Source organism: Petromyzon marinus, chromosome 5 (genome assembly GCF_048934315.1).
Source record: "Petromyzon marinus isolate PM22_M1 ecotype Great Lakes invasive population chromosome 5, UKy_Petmar_22M1.pri1.0, whole genome shotgun sequence".
Lineage (NCBI taxonomy): Eukaryota > Metazoa > Chordata > Hyperoartia > Petromyzontiformes > Petromyzontidae > Petromyzon > Petromyzon marinus.
This window is the reverse complement of record NC_133671.1, coordinates 1,571,055-1,591,649: the sequence shown is the minus strand read 5'-3', so window position 1 is coordinate 1,591,649 and position 20,595 is coordinate 1,571,055. Positions and strand designations below refer to the sequence as shown.

General features: G+C 49.7%; 1 protein-coding gene across 1 annotated transcript in view; it reads right to left on the bottom strand.

The window, feature by feature from the left end:
* LOC116938936 (N-acetyllactosaminide alpha-1,3-galactosyltransferase-like) overlaps nt 1-20,595 on the bottom strand; it is a 42,764-nt gene that overhangs the window by 9,124 nt on the left and 13,045 nt on the right. The window contains exons 2-4 of the mRNA XM_032946680.2: nt 10,750-10,832; nt 8,403-8,540; nt 7,742-7,892 (exon numbers count right to left, since the gene is read on the bottom strand). Coding sequence (XP_032802571.2) covers nt 7,742-7,892; nt 8,403-8,540; nt 10,750-10,820 — 360 coding nt within the window. The 5' untranslated portion in view covers nt 10,821-10,832. The remainder of the gene's footprint in view (nt 1-7,741; nt 7,893-8,402; nt 8,541-10,749; nt 10,833-20,595) is intronic.

Sequence of the window (20,595 nt, the reverse complement as noted above, 5' to 3'; positions counted from 1 at the left end):
CCCCTGTGAACCCCTACAGCCAAACTTCTCCTTCCCCCGCCCCTCCCCTGTGAACCCCTACAGCCAAACTTCTTCTCCACCCTAGAGTGCCTAACCCCTATAGCCAAACTCCTCCTCCCCCCCCCTCCCGTGCCTATATAAAGCCACAACAGCAGATAATTTTTCTCACCTGAAGACGGCCACTTGTGTTGTTACCGAGACGTTGTGTTTTCTTTTGTGACTTTACCAAAAGATCCAGAGTGTGGATTTTTATTGGCCAGCCATGGCCTCCGACGTCGCGAATCTGCTGAAGGGCTGTGTGCAATGTGCCCGGCGGAAGCCGCCAGCGAGATCTTGTTGCCTTCCACTACAATCCATCCAGGAGTCGCGTGTTAATGAAATTGTTGCCCTCGATATTCTCGGGCCGTTTCCTATTTCCGCGCGTGGAAATAGGTAGTTGCTCGTGGGCGTTGAGTATTTCTCACGCTGGCCTATGGCCTGGCTGCTCCCAAATCAATCGGCTGTGACTGTTACCGAGGCGTTCCTCAGTGGCTATGTCCTGGATAATGGTGCTCCCGAGCGCCTCTTGACGGATCAAGGTAAAAAAAAAATTGTCCAAGCTGCTGCGTGAGGTTTGCGATTTGCTGGGGACGAAAAAGGTACGCACGTCGCCGTACCACCCACATGGCATGGTCGAACGCCTACATCGGACTCTGACCTCCATGTTGAGTCACTTGATCAGCGAGTCACAGGTCGATTGAGACTTGCATTTTCCTGATGTTCTCGCCGCTTTTAAGATGATCCCTCACACGTCCACCGGCTCTTTTTGATGTATGGGAGGGAGTATGATCCCCCCATCGATGTGCAGTTACAAGCCATGCCCGCCCCGAAGGTGTCCAAAATTTCTGATTCAGTTCGATTCACGCTTGCCAAACTTTCCGAGGTGCGGGAAGCTGCCAGTGTTTACTCCCGGGCCAGACAGTTGGCCAACGAGTGGCTCAAGGGAGCCCGTGTTTCCCTGTGCGATTGGTCGCCAGGGGACAGGGCCTGGTTGCATTGTCCGCAGGTACTGGTGGGCACATCTCCCAAATTGCTGCAACCATGGAGAGGGCCGGTTGATGTGGTTCGGGTCGTGTGCCTGCAATGTGTCCAGATTCGGTTTGGTAAGCGGTGCTGGTTTGTACACCCCTCTTGTCTTAAACCGTTTATCGTGCCGTGCGAGTTTGTTTTATCTCCATATCGCAGGGGCTGAGTGTCGGGTGTGCCCGACCAAGCTGGGGCGTGTGTCTGCTGACACTGGTCCTCAGGAGAGTGTTTCGGTTCCGCCCCCAGGTGCCGCGCGATTGACATCTCGCACGCGGCCACTCGTGTCGCCCTCGTGTGCTCTGGACGTGAAGGCCCCAACGGCCTGGCCTACTGCTCTTTGTGAGGAGCCGGCTTCATTGGGTCGATTTTTTGGTCCCCTCGGGCCTTCCAGGGCGGACGAGCCCATCCCGCCTGGAGGACCGGCATCACGGATTCGCTCAAAGACTCGATTCGCGTGATTCCCCGCGCATTGCACACTCCCATGCCGTCATGGGTTGTCGCGCTCGCATGAGTTTTGGCGAGTATTTGGCTGATCCTGCTCGCCATCGAACTCACGTGCATTGTTACACGTTTAGGTGGGAGATGTTGATTGTGGGGATCTTGTATGATGCGATTGTTGGGTTAATTTTTTTTCTCTCTCGGTGTGTGTATATTGTACAGTTGGGTTTGGGTAATTTATTGCGCTGTTCTTTTATTGTTGGAGCACACTTGTTTGTTCTGTATATTTGTACGTCGGTTGCTTACTTGCGGCAACGTGTGAGGCAGGGAGTTGAGTTGGTTGGAGTGAAGAGAAGAGTGAACACAAGAGAAGTCCCGGGCCCCACTCTCCACACCTCGTCCTCTCCAGCAGTGATGGCTGATCCCCCATTGGAGGCAAGGGCGAAGTTGCAGAGGCGAGGGTAGACAGGCTAGCAATAGAGAGGCTAGCGGAATCATAAGTGTGAGTGTGTGAAAGCTAGCAGTAGAGAGGCTGGCGGAATCCTAAGTGTGAGTGCACGAAGGCTAGCAGTAGAAAAGCTAGCAGAGTGTACAGCGAGAGGCTAGCAGTAGAGAAGCTAGCAGAATATATAGTGAAAAGCTAGCAGTGGGGAAGCTAGCAGAGTATATAGTGAGAGGCTAGTAGTGGAGAAGCTAGCAGAGTGTATAGTAATAGGCTAGCAGTGGAAAGGCTAGCAGAGTGGACGATGGGAAGCTACCAGAGTGTGTAGTGATATGCTAGCAGTGGAGAGGCTAGCAGAGTGAGAGAGAGCAGGCTAGCAGTGGAGAGGCTAGCAAAGTGAGAGAGCAGGCTAGCAGCGGATAGGCCAGGAGAGTGAGAAAGAGCAAGCTAGCAGTGGAGAGGCTAGGAGAATGAGAGAGAGAGCAGGCTAGCAGTGGAGAGGCTGGGAGAGAGTTCGAGCAGAGTGAGCAAAAAGATCAGTGTGAAGCAGGCAAGCAGCGCAAGCAGGAGAGTTGCGACGGAGTTGCGTGGTGTTGAACGTGATGGGTCCTGTTAGAATAAAAGTGACACAGGAGAAAAACAAAAAGTTGTCCGCGTAAAATAACACCACTACATTTGGTGTCGAAGTGGTAAAGAACTACGTAGCCATGTCAAAGAAAGCGACTAAAATAAATAACTTACCCGTCGACTCTTCCGATGATGAGAATGCCGAGGAGATTGTTCCCGCCATGGCTTCCAAAACTGTTGCTCAGCCGGCAGAACCACAGGACCGGCTGCCCTCGGCACAAGTGGGTGAGTGCGAGAAAACTCCGGCCAGGACAACGAGACGGAGTTGGTGGGACATTGCTGCACACTTGGAGACCACGCTGGCAGCAGTTACATGTTCAACATGTTGATGGCGGCGGGCCGGACGACGTCTACGGGGGTGGCGACGGACGCAACGCTCTTCACGTCGCTTCAACAACGCTGATCTTGTCCGAGCAGTTTCCGTTTAATTTATTAGGTATAACCCTGTGAGCCATGCGGCTCTTGACCGAGGGTGACTGGATGGCATTTTATCGACGCTTTGAATCAGTGTATCGCTCCATCGACTGGTTGGAGCACGAGGCAATGTGGGCCCTGCCGACGGCCCTCGACGCTAACTCGCTGGCCGCTTTCTACTCCATCACCGAGACTGATTGATCATCACTCGCCAATGCCTGCGCTGCGATGGCAGCTATTTTCGAAACACCGTCGACAATCTGAAGGAAGTTCCAGCTTAGAATGCGGGGGGCCACGGAGTCACCCTTGGCGTTCCGCAGCACTATTAGCCCTCGGACGGGCGGCCTATCCCTCCATGAATCGGGCAGCTCTCGACTCACTTGCCCTGAAGTGGCAAATATGGACCTCAGGGAATAGCCAGCTGTGATGGTGTGCACGAAGGAGAAAGGGGACTCAACGGCCAGTGACAGCAGCACTGGATATGCAGCCCTGGTCTTTAAGTCCACGACGTGCAGAGATGTGAGGAGGTCGGTCGGCGGTTGGGTGGCCACCATGGTGCAAACCGCCAAGAGAATACGCTTCACGTGGGTGCTACAACTGTGGGCGGACGGGCCACATCGCCAGAAACTGCCGGCTGCACGTTGGCGGCACGCTGGGAGCTCCTGCGACCTATGACGTCAACGGGGACCAAAGGTGAGTCGCGACACATCATGCACATGGCCGCTTCATCCCCATCACTCAACCGCGTTGCGTTGCTCTGTAAATGCTCATCCTGACGGCGTGTATGATGATGGTAAATGGTGCGCGTTGGTGTATCGGGCGTTTGGTGCCGCGCCGGGTTCGTCGGACGTTATGGTGCTTATTCAGGGGGTAGAGGTCCGAGTGGTAATCGACAAGGGTACTTCGGCTACCCTCATTTCGCTGTCGACTTTTCGATCGTTGCAAGCCTCACCCCAGCCACTAGCGCAGATGGACGGGCAATGGTGGTAGTCTCAGGATTCTTGGTCGCATGATTGCTACGATACAAATAGGGGATGTATGCATAGATGGCCCTGTGTTGGTTTCCACGACTTTGGCCGTGTCGTGCTTATTAGGCACGGATATTTTGCGCAGGATGCCCCTTAACATTCGGCTGGATAAAGGCTGTATTGAGATGCCATTGGGACAGCGTCTGAATTTTTTGAAAACATCTATAAAGTATACTGCGATCAATGCTGTTGTGCCGGCTATGGTTAGCCACATGGAATGCGTACCACCAGCCATGCAGATGCTTGTGCCACGACGTCTGCGTAAACATGTGCCCTTGGCAAACCCGGCGGAAGGGGTCTTGTTGACCCCCGCGAATGCGGTGTCGCGGACACCCTCCTTGGTGGGGGCATTGATTTTGGTGTCGCCAAATAGTGACCCTTTCATTGAAGTCGTTAATGCGGGGCATACGACGATTGTTATTCAGGAAGGCAATGTATTGGCACACGCGACGGTGGCCGCGGGTACGGAACAGAGGGCATGCATGTCAGGGGAGTTGGCACAGGGTTTGCCGGTATGCGATGCTGAACCTGAGTGGCTGCGGCGGTTGCGTGAGGATAATCGGGAATTGCATTTGAGCAGCGGGCGCGTCTTCCCCGGCTTTTGCATGAGTTTAAAGATGTTTTCAATGATGGCAAATACGATATAGGCCAGACAACCGTATTATAGCATGATATTGATACAGGGAACGTGCCTCCGATTCGATTGAACTCCCACAGGATGAGCCTACATGAAAAAGATTGCATTCAGCAGACGGTGGACGAGATGTTGGCACAAGACATTGTCTCTCCCTCCACCAGCCCTTGGGGGGCGCCCATTGAATTAGTCAAAAAGTGTGACGGCTCGTTGTGATTTTGTATGGATTTCAGGAAACTAAATAAGGTGTCTGTTGCGGGTTCATACCCGCTTCCGTGCCTGGATGATTTTTTGGACGCATTGTCCGGTGTGCATTACTTCTCGACCCTCGCTCTTTTGTCGGGATTTTGGCAATTGCCTTTGGATGAGGAGTCGAAACCAAAGACGGCTTTTGGCAATTGCCTTTGGATGAGGAGTCGAAACCAAAGACGGCTTTTCGTACTCCACAGGAGTTGTATCACTTCAATGTCCTTCCGATGGGACTCCACTCCGTGCCGGCCACCTTTTGGGGTTGAAATGGGATTTGGATGATGTCATTGTTTTCAGGCGAAATTTCGATTAACACTTGCACTGGCTGCGCTCTGTTTTTTCCCCAGATGTGGGACACTAAGAGAGTGGGCGACTTTACCATCACTGCCGACCAAGGGCAGGAATCAGGTCCCGTCGAATTTAACCTGCCGCCGACAGCTAATCCGGGGGCACCTTCCCTCGTGCAGCGGCTGCTGCTTCTCAAATAATTTTCGGCTGTGGGGGGTAATTTGGCAGACTTCTGGCGGCAGTTCACCGCCACTTGCGAGCTTGCGGGGTGATCCGATGCGGAGGCACTATGTATTCTTCCCATCACGCTGAATGACGCAGCCTTGGCGGCATTTTTTTCCTTTCCCGAGGCGGACAGAACGACGCTGCGTGAAGCGTATGCCCAGTTGTCGGCAATTTTTGACTGAGATGCCCCTCGCCTTCCACAGCGAACTCCTGTCACTGGCCCAGGAGGCGTACCCAAGAATGGATCGGGCAGGACTGGATTCTCTTGTGCTAGATAAACTGTTGAAGCTGGCTCAGGAAATGAACGTTTTTTCCGGCCACAGAGGAACACGACCTGTCCTCAATTCAGGTAGCCCGATGCATCCAGGCTCACTGTAACCTGCGATGACGTGTCAGGGTGGCGGCTGGGGCTGGATTTCCGGGAGAAGTGGGCGACCAGGAGCATCGAGAGTCTCCTTGGGTCTTTACCTTGGGTGGTTTGGAGCCCACGGGGGAGAGTCAGAACGGGACGACGACGGGACCAGCAGGGGGGGACCTTGCCTCTGCCATGGAGGGGCCCCATTACCTGCTTCAGGTGTGGCCTGCCAGGCCACATCTCCAGGGGCTGCCATGCTGATTTGGGGCAGTTTTTTCCGACTTCGCCATCCTCCCCCCTGCCGGCCTCCACTCTTCTGGGTCCTAAGGCAGGTCGCAATACGTCACACACCCGGCTGACAAAGTCACCTCATGCAACCCCATTGCAGCTGGTGTCAGGTGCATACGCCATCGCCCCTCATAGGGATATGGGGTACGAAGGTGGTGCTTTGGTGCGTGATGGTTAGCCGCGGGGGTCCGGGCAATGGATCGCACTGGCACACCATGTCATGGCAGCGGGAGCGGGATCATCCACGGTATGTGGATTTATGCAGGGTGTTGAGGTGCGGATGCTCATAGATACAGAGACATCCACCACCACGGTTTCCGAGTTTGTTTTTAGGACTCTGCCGTCGACGGTGGGTTGCTTAGTCCTGTAGATAATCCGTGTGTTGCCGCTAATCGCAGGAGTTTAGGCATTGTGGGCTGAATTGAGGCATCGATACGGGTTGGTGATATTGAAAGGACGGGGCCAGTGTTTGTTTCAAGTTCATTGGTGGTGCCTTGTTATTTGGGGACGGATTTGTTTAAGAGGATGCCCTTCCGGATTTTAATTGACCAGGGTTGTGTGGCGTTACCATCGGGGCATCGGTTGAGGTTTTTGGAGTCCTCTACTAGATGGTGTATGGCTAACGCTGTGGTTCGGGCCCTGGTTCGTGAAACTGTTAGGGTCCCCCTGGTGCACAGATGCTCGTACCCTTGAGGCTCCGGGAGTGGCTCGACCAAAAAATCACTGGGAGTAGGGTTCTTTTAACCCCTTAGAATAAAGCAGTTGGCCGGCTCACTTTTATAGGGCTTAGACGATAGTGAGGGGGTATCAGGTGCCCTTCATGCAAGTATTGAATGCTGGGCTAGATACCGCGGTAATACAGGCGGGTATGGTGTTGGCCCACGCAATGGCTGCGTGTTGTATAGAAAAGAATGTAACCACTCGGGTCGTGGCCACGGTTGAACAGGAAGCGATGTTGGATGACTCGTGGATGAATCCGTTGTGCATGGGTAATCCGGATTTGTCGTGAGAGCAGAGGGGCGAGTTGCGAGCATTGCTTCGGGAATTCTCCGATGTATTTAGTAAGGGTAAATTCGATGTGGGCCGCACATCCCTGATGCGTCACCAGATTGATACGGGTGGCGCCGCTATCATTCGTCAATACTCATTTCGGTTTTAATCCAAAGGAAAAGGATTGCGTTCGTCAGGTGGTCGACGAGATGTTGGCCGCCAATATAATCTCCCCGTCAACCAGTCCGTGGGGTGCTCCCATTGTCCTGGTTATAAAGGATGGGAGTTTGCGGTTCTGTGTGGACTTTTGGAAATTAAATAAAGTCTCTGTGGCGGACGCGTATCCTCTCCCACGGATGGACGATTTGTTGGATGCCCTGTCGGGGGTGCGGTTTTTCTCCACCCTGACTCTATTGTCAGGGTTTTGGCAGTTGCCACTGGATGAAAGTTCAAAACCCAAAACCGCGTTCCACACACCGCAAGGGCTGTTTCAATTTAATGTGCTTATGATGGGGCGTCACTCACTTTCCAGCGACTTATGGAGTTGGTACTGTCCGGGCTCCAATGGGAGTCATGTCTGATCTATTTAGATGACGTGATTGTCTTTGGCCGCATGTTCCAGGAACATCTGCAGCGGTTGTGTGCAGTATTTGTTAAAATGCAGGCAGCTAATTTGAGAGGAGGGGTTGTGAACTGACCTTGACAGGAACGAGCATTCTCTTGGGTGCTAATAAGAGGTTGGGTATACGCGAGGGTTGGTCTGTCACGACGTAGTAGGTCACGCTGTAGCCGACGAAGAAGTGCAGCTCGGCCGAATCCACGAAGTTTTTCAGCAACAGGTCCAGGTAGCTGCGGCACAAGTGTGAGTGTGTGAGGGTGTGCACGTGGTGTCGATGGGTTCAAGGCATGGAGCCGTAGAATCGTACGAAAATCGCTGGAGTGGTGTCAACTCGCAAAACACCACCGCCGCTCGGTATGCTCTCACTGTCTCTCTCCTCTCTCTCTCTCTCAAAGAAAGGATAGACAGAACGAGATGACCACTCAGAGAGAGACAGGGAGAGGATGCCTCAGAGATAGAGGACAACACTGTCTATCTCTCTCTGAGTCTTCCTCTCTGTCTACGAGAGCGGTGGTGGTGGAGGTGGTGCTGCGGTGGAGGTGGTGGTGAAGTTGTTGGTGTTGGTGGTGGAAGTAAGCATGGTGGTGGAGTTGGTTGTGGTGATTGTGTTGGTGTTGGTGCTGTTGCTGTTGGAGGTGTTGGTGGATGTTGAGGTGGTTGTGATGGAGGTTGTGGTGGTTGTGGTGGTGGTAATGGTGATTGTTGCGATGGTGTTGGCGGTTGTATTTGAGCTTCCCTACCGTCCAATGGCGAACACGGTGATGCCCACTGTGACCTCACGCTTCGCGTACAGCCGGTCCACGTATGATTGGTCAAAAGTGCCATTCCACAGGATAGGAGCTCCCCACACCGTCACAGTCTGTACATTGGTACGGTCACTGTGAAGAAAGCAGTCGCCTCCTTGTTATTCTTTTATCGCTAAAACTACCCCTACCAAAGACAAAGATCCCCCGTGTAGCACTTAATAGACTGCTGGGTGGCGACCTTTACTACACACCACTGTACCAGGTTACACATTTGAAGCCGAGTCAATCTAGGGTAGACGTGGGGTGAAGTCAGATACAATTCCCTGTCACTGGTGTTAGTGGTGATGGTGGTCGTGAGCAGGAATTGAACTCAGATCTCTGTCGGGTTCATAGTAGAACAGTGATTGCTGCTCCCCCGTTCCCCTCCATTCCCCTCAACGTGAAAACAACCATCCCCCATATAGCCTCAACAGGTTGTTTTGTCAGGGCCATCACCACCACCAACTGCAACCGCCATTCACCATTAAGTGGCAGTGACGTCACCACGGCGCTTTTGCCAGGCTATGGGCACGTTAAGGCCACGTGAAGTGTCAGAACGCCCGCTAGCAGGAGTTCACAGGACAGACCGAAGTGCCATGGGTAGACTGATTGAGATAACTGGCCTCTACTGTGCGAACTTGCTGTGTTTTATCCACCCACCGCCCCACTTGAGGGTGACTGCCCCATAGCATCCTTAATTTGCCTCTGTCACAGATGCCAATCTTGACACCGCTGTTACCAGTCATCAGCAAGTCCACTCAGCTCCACATCCTCTTGTACCACATCACTCCATCTCTTTTTTTAGCCCGTGCAGTGCCCATTTAGCCCCCTCTATCCGGCCAAACAAAAGCTGTTTAGGCATGCAGTGGCTGGGAATGCGGGCTACATGACCCAACGCTGCCTTATCTGCCGGAGGAGCTCACTAATGGGACTTTGTCCAGATCATTAAGGATTTGTGAGCTCACACAATCCAGCCTGGTTAAACCCAGGATAGATCGTAGGCAGGCCAGCCTAAATGTTTCTAACCGGTGAAGATGTTCCATTAGGGGGGTCCACGTTTCGCAAGTGTAGATAATAGAGGGCATGACCATGGCCGAGAAGACCTGAAGCTTCGTCTGGAACGACACACCAAGTAGCTTCCACACAGCATTATGCAGCCGATGAAAATGTAATGCTGCTCGACTAATTCGGAGTGAGACCTCTGCTGTCAAACCGGAGCTGTTCATGAGCACACTGCCCAGGCATGGAAAACTCTCCACTCTTTCCACAATTTCCCCATCACCAATAGGAAGTTGAGGGGCTGGAGTGCTTGTTGGAACAAAATGCCCAGGCAGGTGTTTAGATTTGGTAAGGCCCCACCTCTTAGTGGCACATTCCAGGTTCAGCAGCAGCGCCTCCAACCCCTGAGTGAGCAGTAATTACCAGATCATCAAAATACATAATACGGTTGACCAATAGGGAGCCATCCCTTAACCGAACGCGGGCATCGATCAGCCTCTCATTGTATCTGTACCAGATGGAGATTCCACCGGTACAACCATAGAAGACTTCACAAACTACGTGATAGAAAAATATGTTAAATAATGTGGGAGCCAGAGGACATCCCTGTCGCATGCCAAGGTGAACAGGGAATGGCTCCGACTCCCAGCCACGCAGTTTAACCTGGGTCTGCCCACCAACACGAAGGTCCTTAATGATTGTGAGCAGAGAGTCAGAGATGCCGAAAGCACGAAAAACGACCCAGAGCCCAGGCCTATATTGATATCATAGGCCTTGACCCGGTCAATAAAGCAGAGATGTAGGCCCTGTTGGACTTCCCTACATCTCTGCTTTAGTAGATAGATAGAAAATATGGCATTTGTGCAGGACTGCCCAAGCTTAAAAGGCTTCGCAAGCCTCTCTGCAGCCTGCCTGGAAAGGCAATGTTGAATAATCCTTACCAGAACCTTTCCCGACACACCTGAGGAGGGTGATGCCCATGTAGTGTTATAGTCTGTGCGGTCCCCCTTCTTAAAGAAGGGGACCACCAGGCTATTCTTCCAATCGTGTGGAACCCATCCAGTGGTCCAAGTTGTTATTATGATATCATATAGGGCCACCGTTTATAATAAAAACGCTATGTGTCTTGACTTTTGGGCAACCCTGTATAATAATAACGAAATGTGTCTTCAGGTTTGGGCCACCCTGTATAAGAATAACCCTTTGTGTCCTGACATTTCCTGTATCAAACACCCTTTATATCTTTTTTTTAATATTTGGATAGGCACGGAGCCATTGTGGTGAATTTTTCGATTGGACCTACGTGTACATATGGAGTAGATAGCTCGCAATCACAATGGATATGACTGCGAGAAGTACGATGTTGATCTTCATTGCCAGTTTTTCCTGCATTCAGGGACACGCAGATTGTAGATATGATTAAAATCACCACCAATCATCACTCACCATCAATACTCAATATCACCATCAATAACCAATATCACCCATATCACCATCGTGACATTAGAACGACTAATGTTCGGAAATAATCACCATTTTAAGAAGTTCTCGCGGTTGTGCGGAGATGTTATCTCCCTTGCCCGGTATGCAGGAATACTTGGTTTCGATCCCGGATCCTGCCGATGCCTATTGTATATTTGGAATCACGTTTTTTCTCTTTTTCTCTCCATGTTGGTTGTATGGATTTTTCTTCGGTTTTTCCCTCCACATTTAGTAATGAACGTCACGTGTTTAGATAATTATTTGGCTGCTACTATAAATTCCCACGTGATGACAATAATCCCACTACGTTAAGCTATAATTTGGACATACGTGGCAGTACACCGGTGCAGCATAACACACTCGTCCTCATAAACGGAAACTGCGTTTGTGCATGCGCAGTTGCCGTTGGTCGACCAGCCGACTCTGTAGTTGATGATGAAGCAGATGCTGAAGCCGTTGATCAAGCTGCCGACCCCCCAGCTGGTGATGAAGCTCGAACATACACTGTAGCCATTTCTGAGGCTCCACCAGAAGAAACATTCCAGAGCCGTCACTGTTGCTGTTTCCGCTGACTGAGCTGCTGCTGTAGAGCCACCAGGTAAATATGAGGCCCAAACTGATTATGTCGCTATTGCCCCTCGAGTGACGTTACATAACTCTCCAACAGAGCTGCTTTCCTATTCGAACGTGCGGTCATGACACCATCAGCCGTAATCTTTTGATGCCACCGTCTGCCAAGGAATGATTCCGGAAATCATTCAGGAACTGTCCGACCAGGTCTAGGGCACGAAACAAATCTGCCTTTGGAATACGGAGCAGCCTATGGTCAGGCTGGGTGCTGGAATATAGCAACAGACCGTGAAGTGTCATGTTCAGCCGCTCATAACGTTCGTCTTCGGATCGCTTCGACATCACGAGAACGGATTTTGATGCATCTCCCAAGATTTTCTGATTGGGTTTGCGAATCGAAAATAATATATTTTGTCATTTTATTGTTTATAGTATGTACTGATACGCCGCCAAACGTTCATTTTCCGTCTGGTCACTTCTGAAAAAGAGCTACATCGCTCAGTGGACTTTACCTGGTAAATACAAATAAAATAGTTTCGTTTTAGTTTGGGTCTTGATGAGTAACGTATTTTAACCCGCGGGGTATACCACTTTTTTTACAAACGGGCTATACCAAAAATATTTTACACGTGTGGCATGTCATAACTCGTTAAAAAATGTTATGGTTGGACTATCCACTATGCAACACTGCTGAATAAACCACTCACACTAAAATTGCACATGTTATCACGTTTTAAATTATTCCAATTGTTTACAATTAAACGACAATTTTCGAAGTGCGCGCACTGTTTACCAGCGACGGGAGAGCTGGGAAGAGAGAAGTGGGGGGGGGGGCAGCTAGGGGGAGATAGAGGTGGGGGTTGGGGGGTGGGGCAGCTGGGGGGAGATAGAGGTGGGGGTTGGGGGGTGGGGCAGCTGGGGGGAGAGTGAGGTGGGGGTTGGGGGCGAGGCGACGGCGTAACCATAGTTCTGCTATTATCTGCGCAGTGCGCAATCTACCAGTGCTAAAACTGTACTTATCAACCAGTTGTGTTACTTATTTATTGGATATTTACTTTTGTTACTTACGTACTGTTTTAAGTTCACTCGTTTTCGGTTATCTTCTTGGTTCTTTCGGTAAAGTCACGTAGAATGGAAATAAAATAATAAAAATAATAACAAAATAAAATTCTCACGACGTTCCGGCCACAACACAGGTAGCCTTCCTCAGGTGAAGAAACAAGCTTGGCAGCGTCTTTTAAGCTGGGTGGGAGGAACAGAGCGCCTTGACAAAGGAGTTTACATATCAACAGTAGCTGTGTTAATGTGTTGGATTAGCAGGATGTTAAAGTTTTCTTTGTGCACGTTATTATTTTAATGTTAACAATTGAGAGTGGAATGTATTACAAATGTAAAACTTCGTATTAATATGATGAAATGAAGCTGCGGTAACGACGTTAAATGTATGAACGTGTAGGGGTGTCAGGGGAAGGATTCCCACCAATAGGAGGGTTGGTGACAAGAGAAGGAGAGAACTGGCGGGAAGAAGGGGCCTTGGGCGGAAAAGAGATTGAGAGACGGCTGGAGAGGTGTGGATGACAGAAGAGGAATAAACACCGAACCCCCTGCAACCCTTGTGTCGGCTCTCCTTTACAAATGCATGCGGGGTATATGGAGATGCGGGCTATCTGATTTTTTTTTTTACACAAAACGCTATTTTTGCAGGGTGTATGCTTCTGCGGGTTATATGCGTATGTGGACTATATGCGGGAAAATACGGTATGTGTCTCTATGGGTCACTCTGAGTTTCTGTGGATCTCTATGGTTCACTATTAGTCTCTGAAGCTCTGTGGGTATCTTTGGGTATGGGTCTCTGTGAGTATCTCTTGGTCTGTATAGTTCTCTATGAGGATGGGTCGCTATGGGGGGGAGGGGGCATGGGTCTCTATAAGTCTGTGGAGACGTGCTTTTAGATTATTTGGTTCCTGCTATAAATTCCCACATGATATCAGCCACTTCGTTGAGCTATCATTTGTGGCCGAGTCACTTCTGAAAAACGGAGCTCAGTGGGTTTTACCTAGGAAATGCAATCATTTAAAATAGTTTTTTTTTATTCGTCCAATTGTCGATTTACGCATTCCACATGTTCCTGGCCGAAATAAAGAATCCAGCCGAAATCTTTCAAAGAGCAGCAAACAACCTCAGGTGAGAGAACCGCACCACGGAAGCGGATTCGAGCTTCCCTATCCTATAAGTACCATCTCCTCTCCTTAACTCATCCCCATCCCCTACCCTCCCACTCCCCTATGCACCCCTCTATCGTGACCACCTCCCTACCTTTCCCCAATTCCCAAATGCACCTCTATTGCGACCTACCCTTCCCCTATCCCCTACGCACCTCTCTATCACGATCACCGATTCATCGGCCATCGCATGCCACCTGCCAACAGTATTGTTTTTTTGTTATAATATTTTTTCTTGTATTTTCAAACGATGTAGAGCACCTTGATGAAAATAGCTCTAAATATGAATACGAAATAAGATAAGAACAGTTGGGAGAGTGCGAAGTTCAATATCCTTCACGTTTAATCCGATCTGTGTTTATTTTAATTTTTTTTGCCGAATGAAAAAAAGATAAATCGCGATGCAGTGCCAACTGAAAAGGGCCATGGAAGGCCCATGGAAGGGCCAAACGATTCTACAGCATCGGCAGAGCAGAACTAATAACCGAAGAGGTGCCCGTGGGTGGAAGGTAAAATACTGCGAAGTTTGTTTTAAACGTCGCGATCGACGGACCAACAATGGAGCCATTCGAGCGATGGAGTGATGGACGGACGAAGAAAAGGGAAATCAAGAAGAAAAGAATGAATAAAAGAACGAAAAATTAAAGAATGTAAAAAGAACGAAAACATAGCGAGATGTCTTCCGCTCGCAGCTGACAGCATCAATTTAGTTTTTGTATATTTCTAGAGATTTTAAACACAGATATTGTACAGATATGATTTTCTCATTGTACCGAATGTGTCGATGTCTATGGGTGCAGACTGAATGTGATGATGGTAGAGTTTGAGTTTCAGATTGTCAGAAAAGCGCGACGTGACTTGACTCACCCATTCACTCACCAACTCACTTTCCCCACTCACCCACTCACTCATCCACTCAATTACCAACTCACTCACCAACTCACTCACCCACTCACTCACTAACTCAATTACCAACTCACTCACCCACTCATCCACTCATTTACTCACACACCCAATCCATCACCCACTCACACCCCCACTCACTCACCCACTCACTCACCAACTCACTCAATCACTTACCCACTCACTCATCCACTCACTAATTCACTCACTCACCCACCCACCTCCCCACCCACCCATTCAACCACTCACTAACCCACTCACTTACCCACCTCCCTACCCACTCACTTGCCCACCAACTCACCCATTCGCCTACCCACCAAACCCGTCGTCAAAGACTTCCTGCTTGAATCTGATGTCTCTGGATCTCAATGAATTACAATCTCACCCCTCCATCCCGTACCTCCTCCTCTCCTCTCACATTTAAATGAAAGTAAGTTAGTCAGTGGGAAAGTGAGTAAGTAAGGATGTGGGTGAGGGTGAGTGAGTGAGTGGTGGGTGAGTGGGTGAGGTGAGTGGATAAGTGAGTGGGTTAGTGAATAAGTGAGGGACTGGGTGAGGTGAGTGGGCCAATGAGTGATTGGGTGGGTCTGTGAGTGGATAGGTGGAAAAATTAGTGAGTGGGTGGGTGAGTAAGTCATTGGGTGGGTTAGTGGGTGAGGTCAGTGGGTAATTGAATGAGTGGGTACGTGGTTGGCTGAGTGGGTGATTGTGTGGGTGAGAAGGTAGCTGGGTGGGTGAGGGTAGTGGGTGAGTACGTGATTTGGGTAGGTGAAAATACTTCTTTATGAACTCGGGGGTTTGTGTGATTTCAAATGTTCTCCCCTTTCATCAGAGACGGTCAGCGTGGTGCTTATTGAGGTGTTAATACAGTGAGGGAAAAAGGTATTTGATCCCCTGCTGATTTTGTACGTTTGCCCACTGACAAATAAATTTTAATGATAGGTTTATTTGAACAGTGAGAGACAGAATAACAACAATAAAATCCAGAAAAACGCATGTCAAAAATGTTATAAATTGATTTGCATTTTAATGAGGGAAATAAGTATTTGACCCCTCTGCAAAACATGACTTAGTACTTGGTGGCAAAACCCTTGTTGGCAATCACAGGTCAGACGTTTCTTATAGTTGGCCACCAGGTTTGCACACATCTCAGGAGGGATTTTGTCCCACTCCTCTTTGCAGATCTTCTCCAAGTCATTAAGGTTTCGAGGCTGACGTTTGGCAACTCGAACCTTCAGCTCCCTCCACAGATTTTCTATGGGATTAAGGTCTGGAGACTGGCTAGGCCACTCCAGGACCTTAATGTGCTTCTTCTTGAGCCACTCCTTTGTTGCCTTGGCCGTGTGTTTTGGGTCATTGTCATGCTGGAATACCCATCCACGACCGATTTTCAATGCCCTGGCTGAGGGAAGGAGGTTCTCACCCAAGATTTGATGGTACATGGCCCCGTCCATCGTCCCTTTGATGCGGTGAAGTTGTCCTGTCCCCTTAGCAGAAAAACACCCCCAAAGCATAATGTTTCCACCTCCATGTTTGACGGTGGGGATGGTGTTCTAGGGGTCATAGGCAGCATTCCTCCTCCTCCAAACATGGCAAGTTGAGTTGATGCCAAAGAGCTCCATTTTGGTCTCATCTGACCACAACACTTTCACCCAGTTGTCCTCTGAATCATTCAGATGTTCATTGGCAAACTTCAGACGGGCATGTATATGTGCTTTCTTGAGCAGGGGGACCTTGCGGGCACTGCAGGATTTCAGTCCTTCATGGCGTAGTGTGTTACCAATTGTTTTCTTGGTGACTATGGTCCCAGCTGCCTTGAGATCATTGACAATATCCTCCCGTGTAGTTCTGGGACGATTCCTCACCGTTATCATGATCATTGCAACTCCGCGAGGTGAGATCTTGCATGGAGCCCCAGGCTGAGGGAGATTGACAGTTCTTTTGTGTTTCTTCCATTTGCGAATAATCGCACCAACTGTTGTCACCTTCTCACCAAGCTGCTTGGCAATGGTCTTGTAGCCCATTCCAGCCTTGTGTAGGTCTACAATCTTGTCCCTGACATCCTTGGAGAGCTCTTTGGTCTTGGCCATGGTGGAGAGTTTGGAGTCTGATTGATTTATTGCTTCTGTGGACGGGTGTCTTTTATACAGGTAATGAGCTGAGAATAGGAGCACTAGCTCCTAATCTCAGCTTGTTACCTGTATAAAAGACACCTGGGAGCCAGAGATCTTTCTGATTGAGAGGGGGTCAAATACTTATTTCCCTCATTAAAATGCAAATAAATTAATAACATTTTTGACATGCGTTTTTCCGGATTTTTTGTTGTTATTCTGTCTCTCACTGTTCAAATAAACCAACCATTAAAATGATAGACTGAACATTTCTTTGTCAGTGGGCAAACGTACAAAATCAGCAGGGGATCAAATGCTTTTTCCCCCCTCACTGTATGTTAAAAACAAGAAGGAAACACCTAGAGCAAGTCTGCATGCACTACACATCATGTTTGTGGTCAGATATGCAAACACACATGCTTTGATAATAATGTATGCATTGTCTTTGACACTAATTAACCTACACCAGGGCTGCAGCCTTCTTTATGGAATTGTCTCTGAACCAGTGTTAGACCAAAGAACGGCAAAAAACGAAACAATAGAAAGGCAATGCATGAATAAAAGCATGAATAGCTCCGTTTGAGTGAGCAGTTATATCTATGGAATCTTTTTGCCAGTATCAAAATTATTATAATAATAAGAAGAGGCATTTCCCTTTCTGGCAAAAAAAGGCTCCGACATTGCAAGGCACCATCGAGTCTGCATTAACGACACCTTGCTTTAGGTAAACATGCTAAACAAACACACGCGTTGGTGAAAACATCGTGTGTATTGTCCTTGAGTCGCCCAATAGGGAAAACAGTCCAAGTACAATGCAACTATCAAGCATTATTAGCTTAGGTCTAGCAGCTATATCTACGGGGACCCTTTTTTGCCAGTATTACAATCATCGGTGTCTATTCGGTATTGTTGCTAGTGAGTAGCAGGCTAGCACCGTGGCACACTAGGGGGTGGGGTGGTCAGCGCACACCCGACTGCCTCTGTCTCACCAGTGGCGATGAATACTACACACCGCACCAGGTACTAATTTGAGGCTGAGTCAGCCAAGGGAAGGCCCGGGCCCAGGTCAGATATTCGTCACCGGTGTTGGTGGCCAGGTTCGTAGCGCTGTGCTAACCACTAACCTCTGCGCCACCTCTCCCCATACTCGCAGCACAATATTAATACATTAAAAATTATGTTGATGCTGGTAACAAAAAACGGTCCCATAAAGAAAATTGCTCGACCTGAGCTATTTAATACTTAGGAGTTGGCATCATCCTTGTTCCGTTCGCCTTGAGGTCACTGTTCTGTGGTCTAACGCTGGTTTTGGACGCGAGGCTGTGTCACTAAAATGAAAGCAGATGTTGAAAATATTTACAACAACAATTGTAAGCCACGCAGTCTCTCACAGCAGAGACTCATAGTTTCCCTTCCCAAGCACTTTCGATTAGCACGGTTGGCTAAATACGTTGCGAATGAAGTTCAACATAAATAACAACCACCATTCGCTACTAAGTGGCATTGACGTCACCACGATGCTTGTGCCAGGCTATGCGCACGTTAACGCCACGTGAAGTGTCGAACTCCCACTGGCAGGGGGACATGGGGCAGACCAAGGTGCCATGGCTCGACTGAATGAGATGACTGGTTGATGCACCACCTGTGCCCCCTAATGTGCCAACTTGCTGTGTTTTAGCCGCCCGGTGCTCTACTCGTTGTTGTGAACGTCGCTCTGCTGCCCTCCGTTGTTGCTGGAGGGCAACTGCCTCCAACTTCCCAGTAGCGTCCTTCAAGCCTCCTCCACAGAGGCCAATCTTGACACCGCTGGTACCAGTCATCGGAAAGTCCACTCGGCTCCAAATCCTCTTGTACCAGATCACGCCATCTCTTCTCTAGCCCATACTGCGTCCATTTAGCCCCATATAAAAAGCTGTTAAGGCATGTGGTGGCTGGGCATGCCGGCTACATGACCAAACCAACGCAGCCTTGCCTGCCGGAGGAGCTCACCAATGGGACTTTGTCCAGATCTTTCAACGGTTTGTGAGCTCCTCACACAATCCAGCCTGGTTAAACCCAGGATGGATCGTAGGCAGGCCAGCCTAAATGTTTTTAACCAGCGAATATGTTCCATTAGGGGGGTCCACGTTTCCTGAAGACCTGAAGCTTCGTGTGGAGCGACAGACCAGGTAGCTTCCACACAGTGTGACGCAACCGATTAAAATATAATGCCACTCCACTGATTGGGAGTGAGACCTCGGCTGGTCATAAAACCACTCCCCAGGTATGGGAAACTCTCCAATCTCTCCACAACTGCCCCATCACCAATTGGGAGTTTCGGGCGTGGAGTGTCTGATGATACAAAATACCCATCAATTTGCTTCGTTTTGGTCGGGCTGATGGTAAGGCCCCACCTCTAAGTGGCATGCTCCAGGTTCAGCAGTAGCAGGGCCTCCAACTCCTCCTCTGAGTGAGCAGCAATTACCAGATCATCGGCATACATAACATGGTTGACCAATAGGGAGCTATCCCTTGACCTATCCCGGCTATCGCAAAGCCTCCCATTGTATCTGTACCAGATGGAAAGTCCTCCAGCACAGCCATCGAAGGTTTCACGAACTACGTGGTCTAAATAGATGTAAAAAAATGTGGGAGCCAGAGGACATCCTTGTCGCACCCCAAGGTGAACAGGGAATGGTTCCAACTCCCGGCCACGTAGTTTTACCCAGGCCCACTCACCATCATGAAGGTCCTTAATGATTGTGAGCAGAGAGTCAGGGACTCTGAAAGCACAAAGAACAACCCAGAGCCCAGGCCTACTGATGGTATTATAGGCCTTGACCAGATCAATAAAGCAGAGATGTAGGTCTTGTTGGAATTCCCTACAGCTCTGCTGTAGCAGACGGACAGAAATGTGGTATCTGTGCAGGACCGACCTTTTCTGAAACAACATTGGGGCTCTGCAAGCCTTTCTTCAGCGGGCCTGGCAAGGCGATGTTGAATAATTCTTGTCAGGACCTTTCCTGGCACACTTAGGAGTTAGATGCCCCTGTAATTGTTACAGTCTGTACGGTCCTCTTTTTAAAGAGGGCGACCACCAGGGAATCCTGCGGAACCCGCCTAGTGGTCCAGACTGTTATTTTGATGTCATGTAGAGCAGTTTGTGCACAACCGCCACCCTCCCACAGCATTTCACTTGGGAGATAATCTCTGCCCGGTGCCTTTCCTGGTCTCAGACTCCGGATCGCCTTCAGTACTTCCTCAAAAGATGGCACCTCAGCCAGCCACTCACAGGGGGTGACTACTTCTTTCAATATTTGAGGGACGACAGCCTCAGCAGGATCATCCCCACGTTGCCCCATGATGTTTTCCAGGCTGATGGATTTCCCCTACCACAAGACCTCACAGAAATGCTCAGCAAATCTTCCAACCTGTTCCTGGGGGTCGGAGGTTGAATCACCATTCTTTCCCCTAATGATGGTGATAGGTGTGGCTCTGCAAGTTACTTTTTTATGGAATTAAAGAGTGATGTGTGATCGCGGGCCACTGAGGCAGATTCCATCTCCTCAGAAACCCGCGACCACCACCCATCCTTGCATCGGCCTCATGGCTTCCCGATCCTCCAAGCAAAAGCTGCGGTAAGCCTCCTCATTCTCTGACGTAGGATGCTGTAGAGGATGAGTGTGGGCCTGTCGCTTTTTTTCAGCCAGCCTGAACACCTCCTCTGTCAGCTAGGGTCTCTGCAGAGGTCTGGCCCATGTACCCAACGCAGCCATTGCAGCTGCATGACCCACTGTCCTAAACCTCGCACATTTCCCCTCGGCATCAGGAGGAATGGGGGACGATGCCAACCCCAGCTGCAAGTGATGATGTCATTCTTAC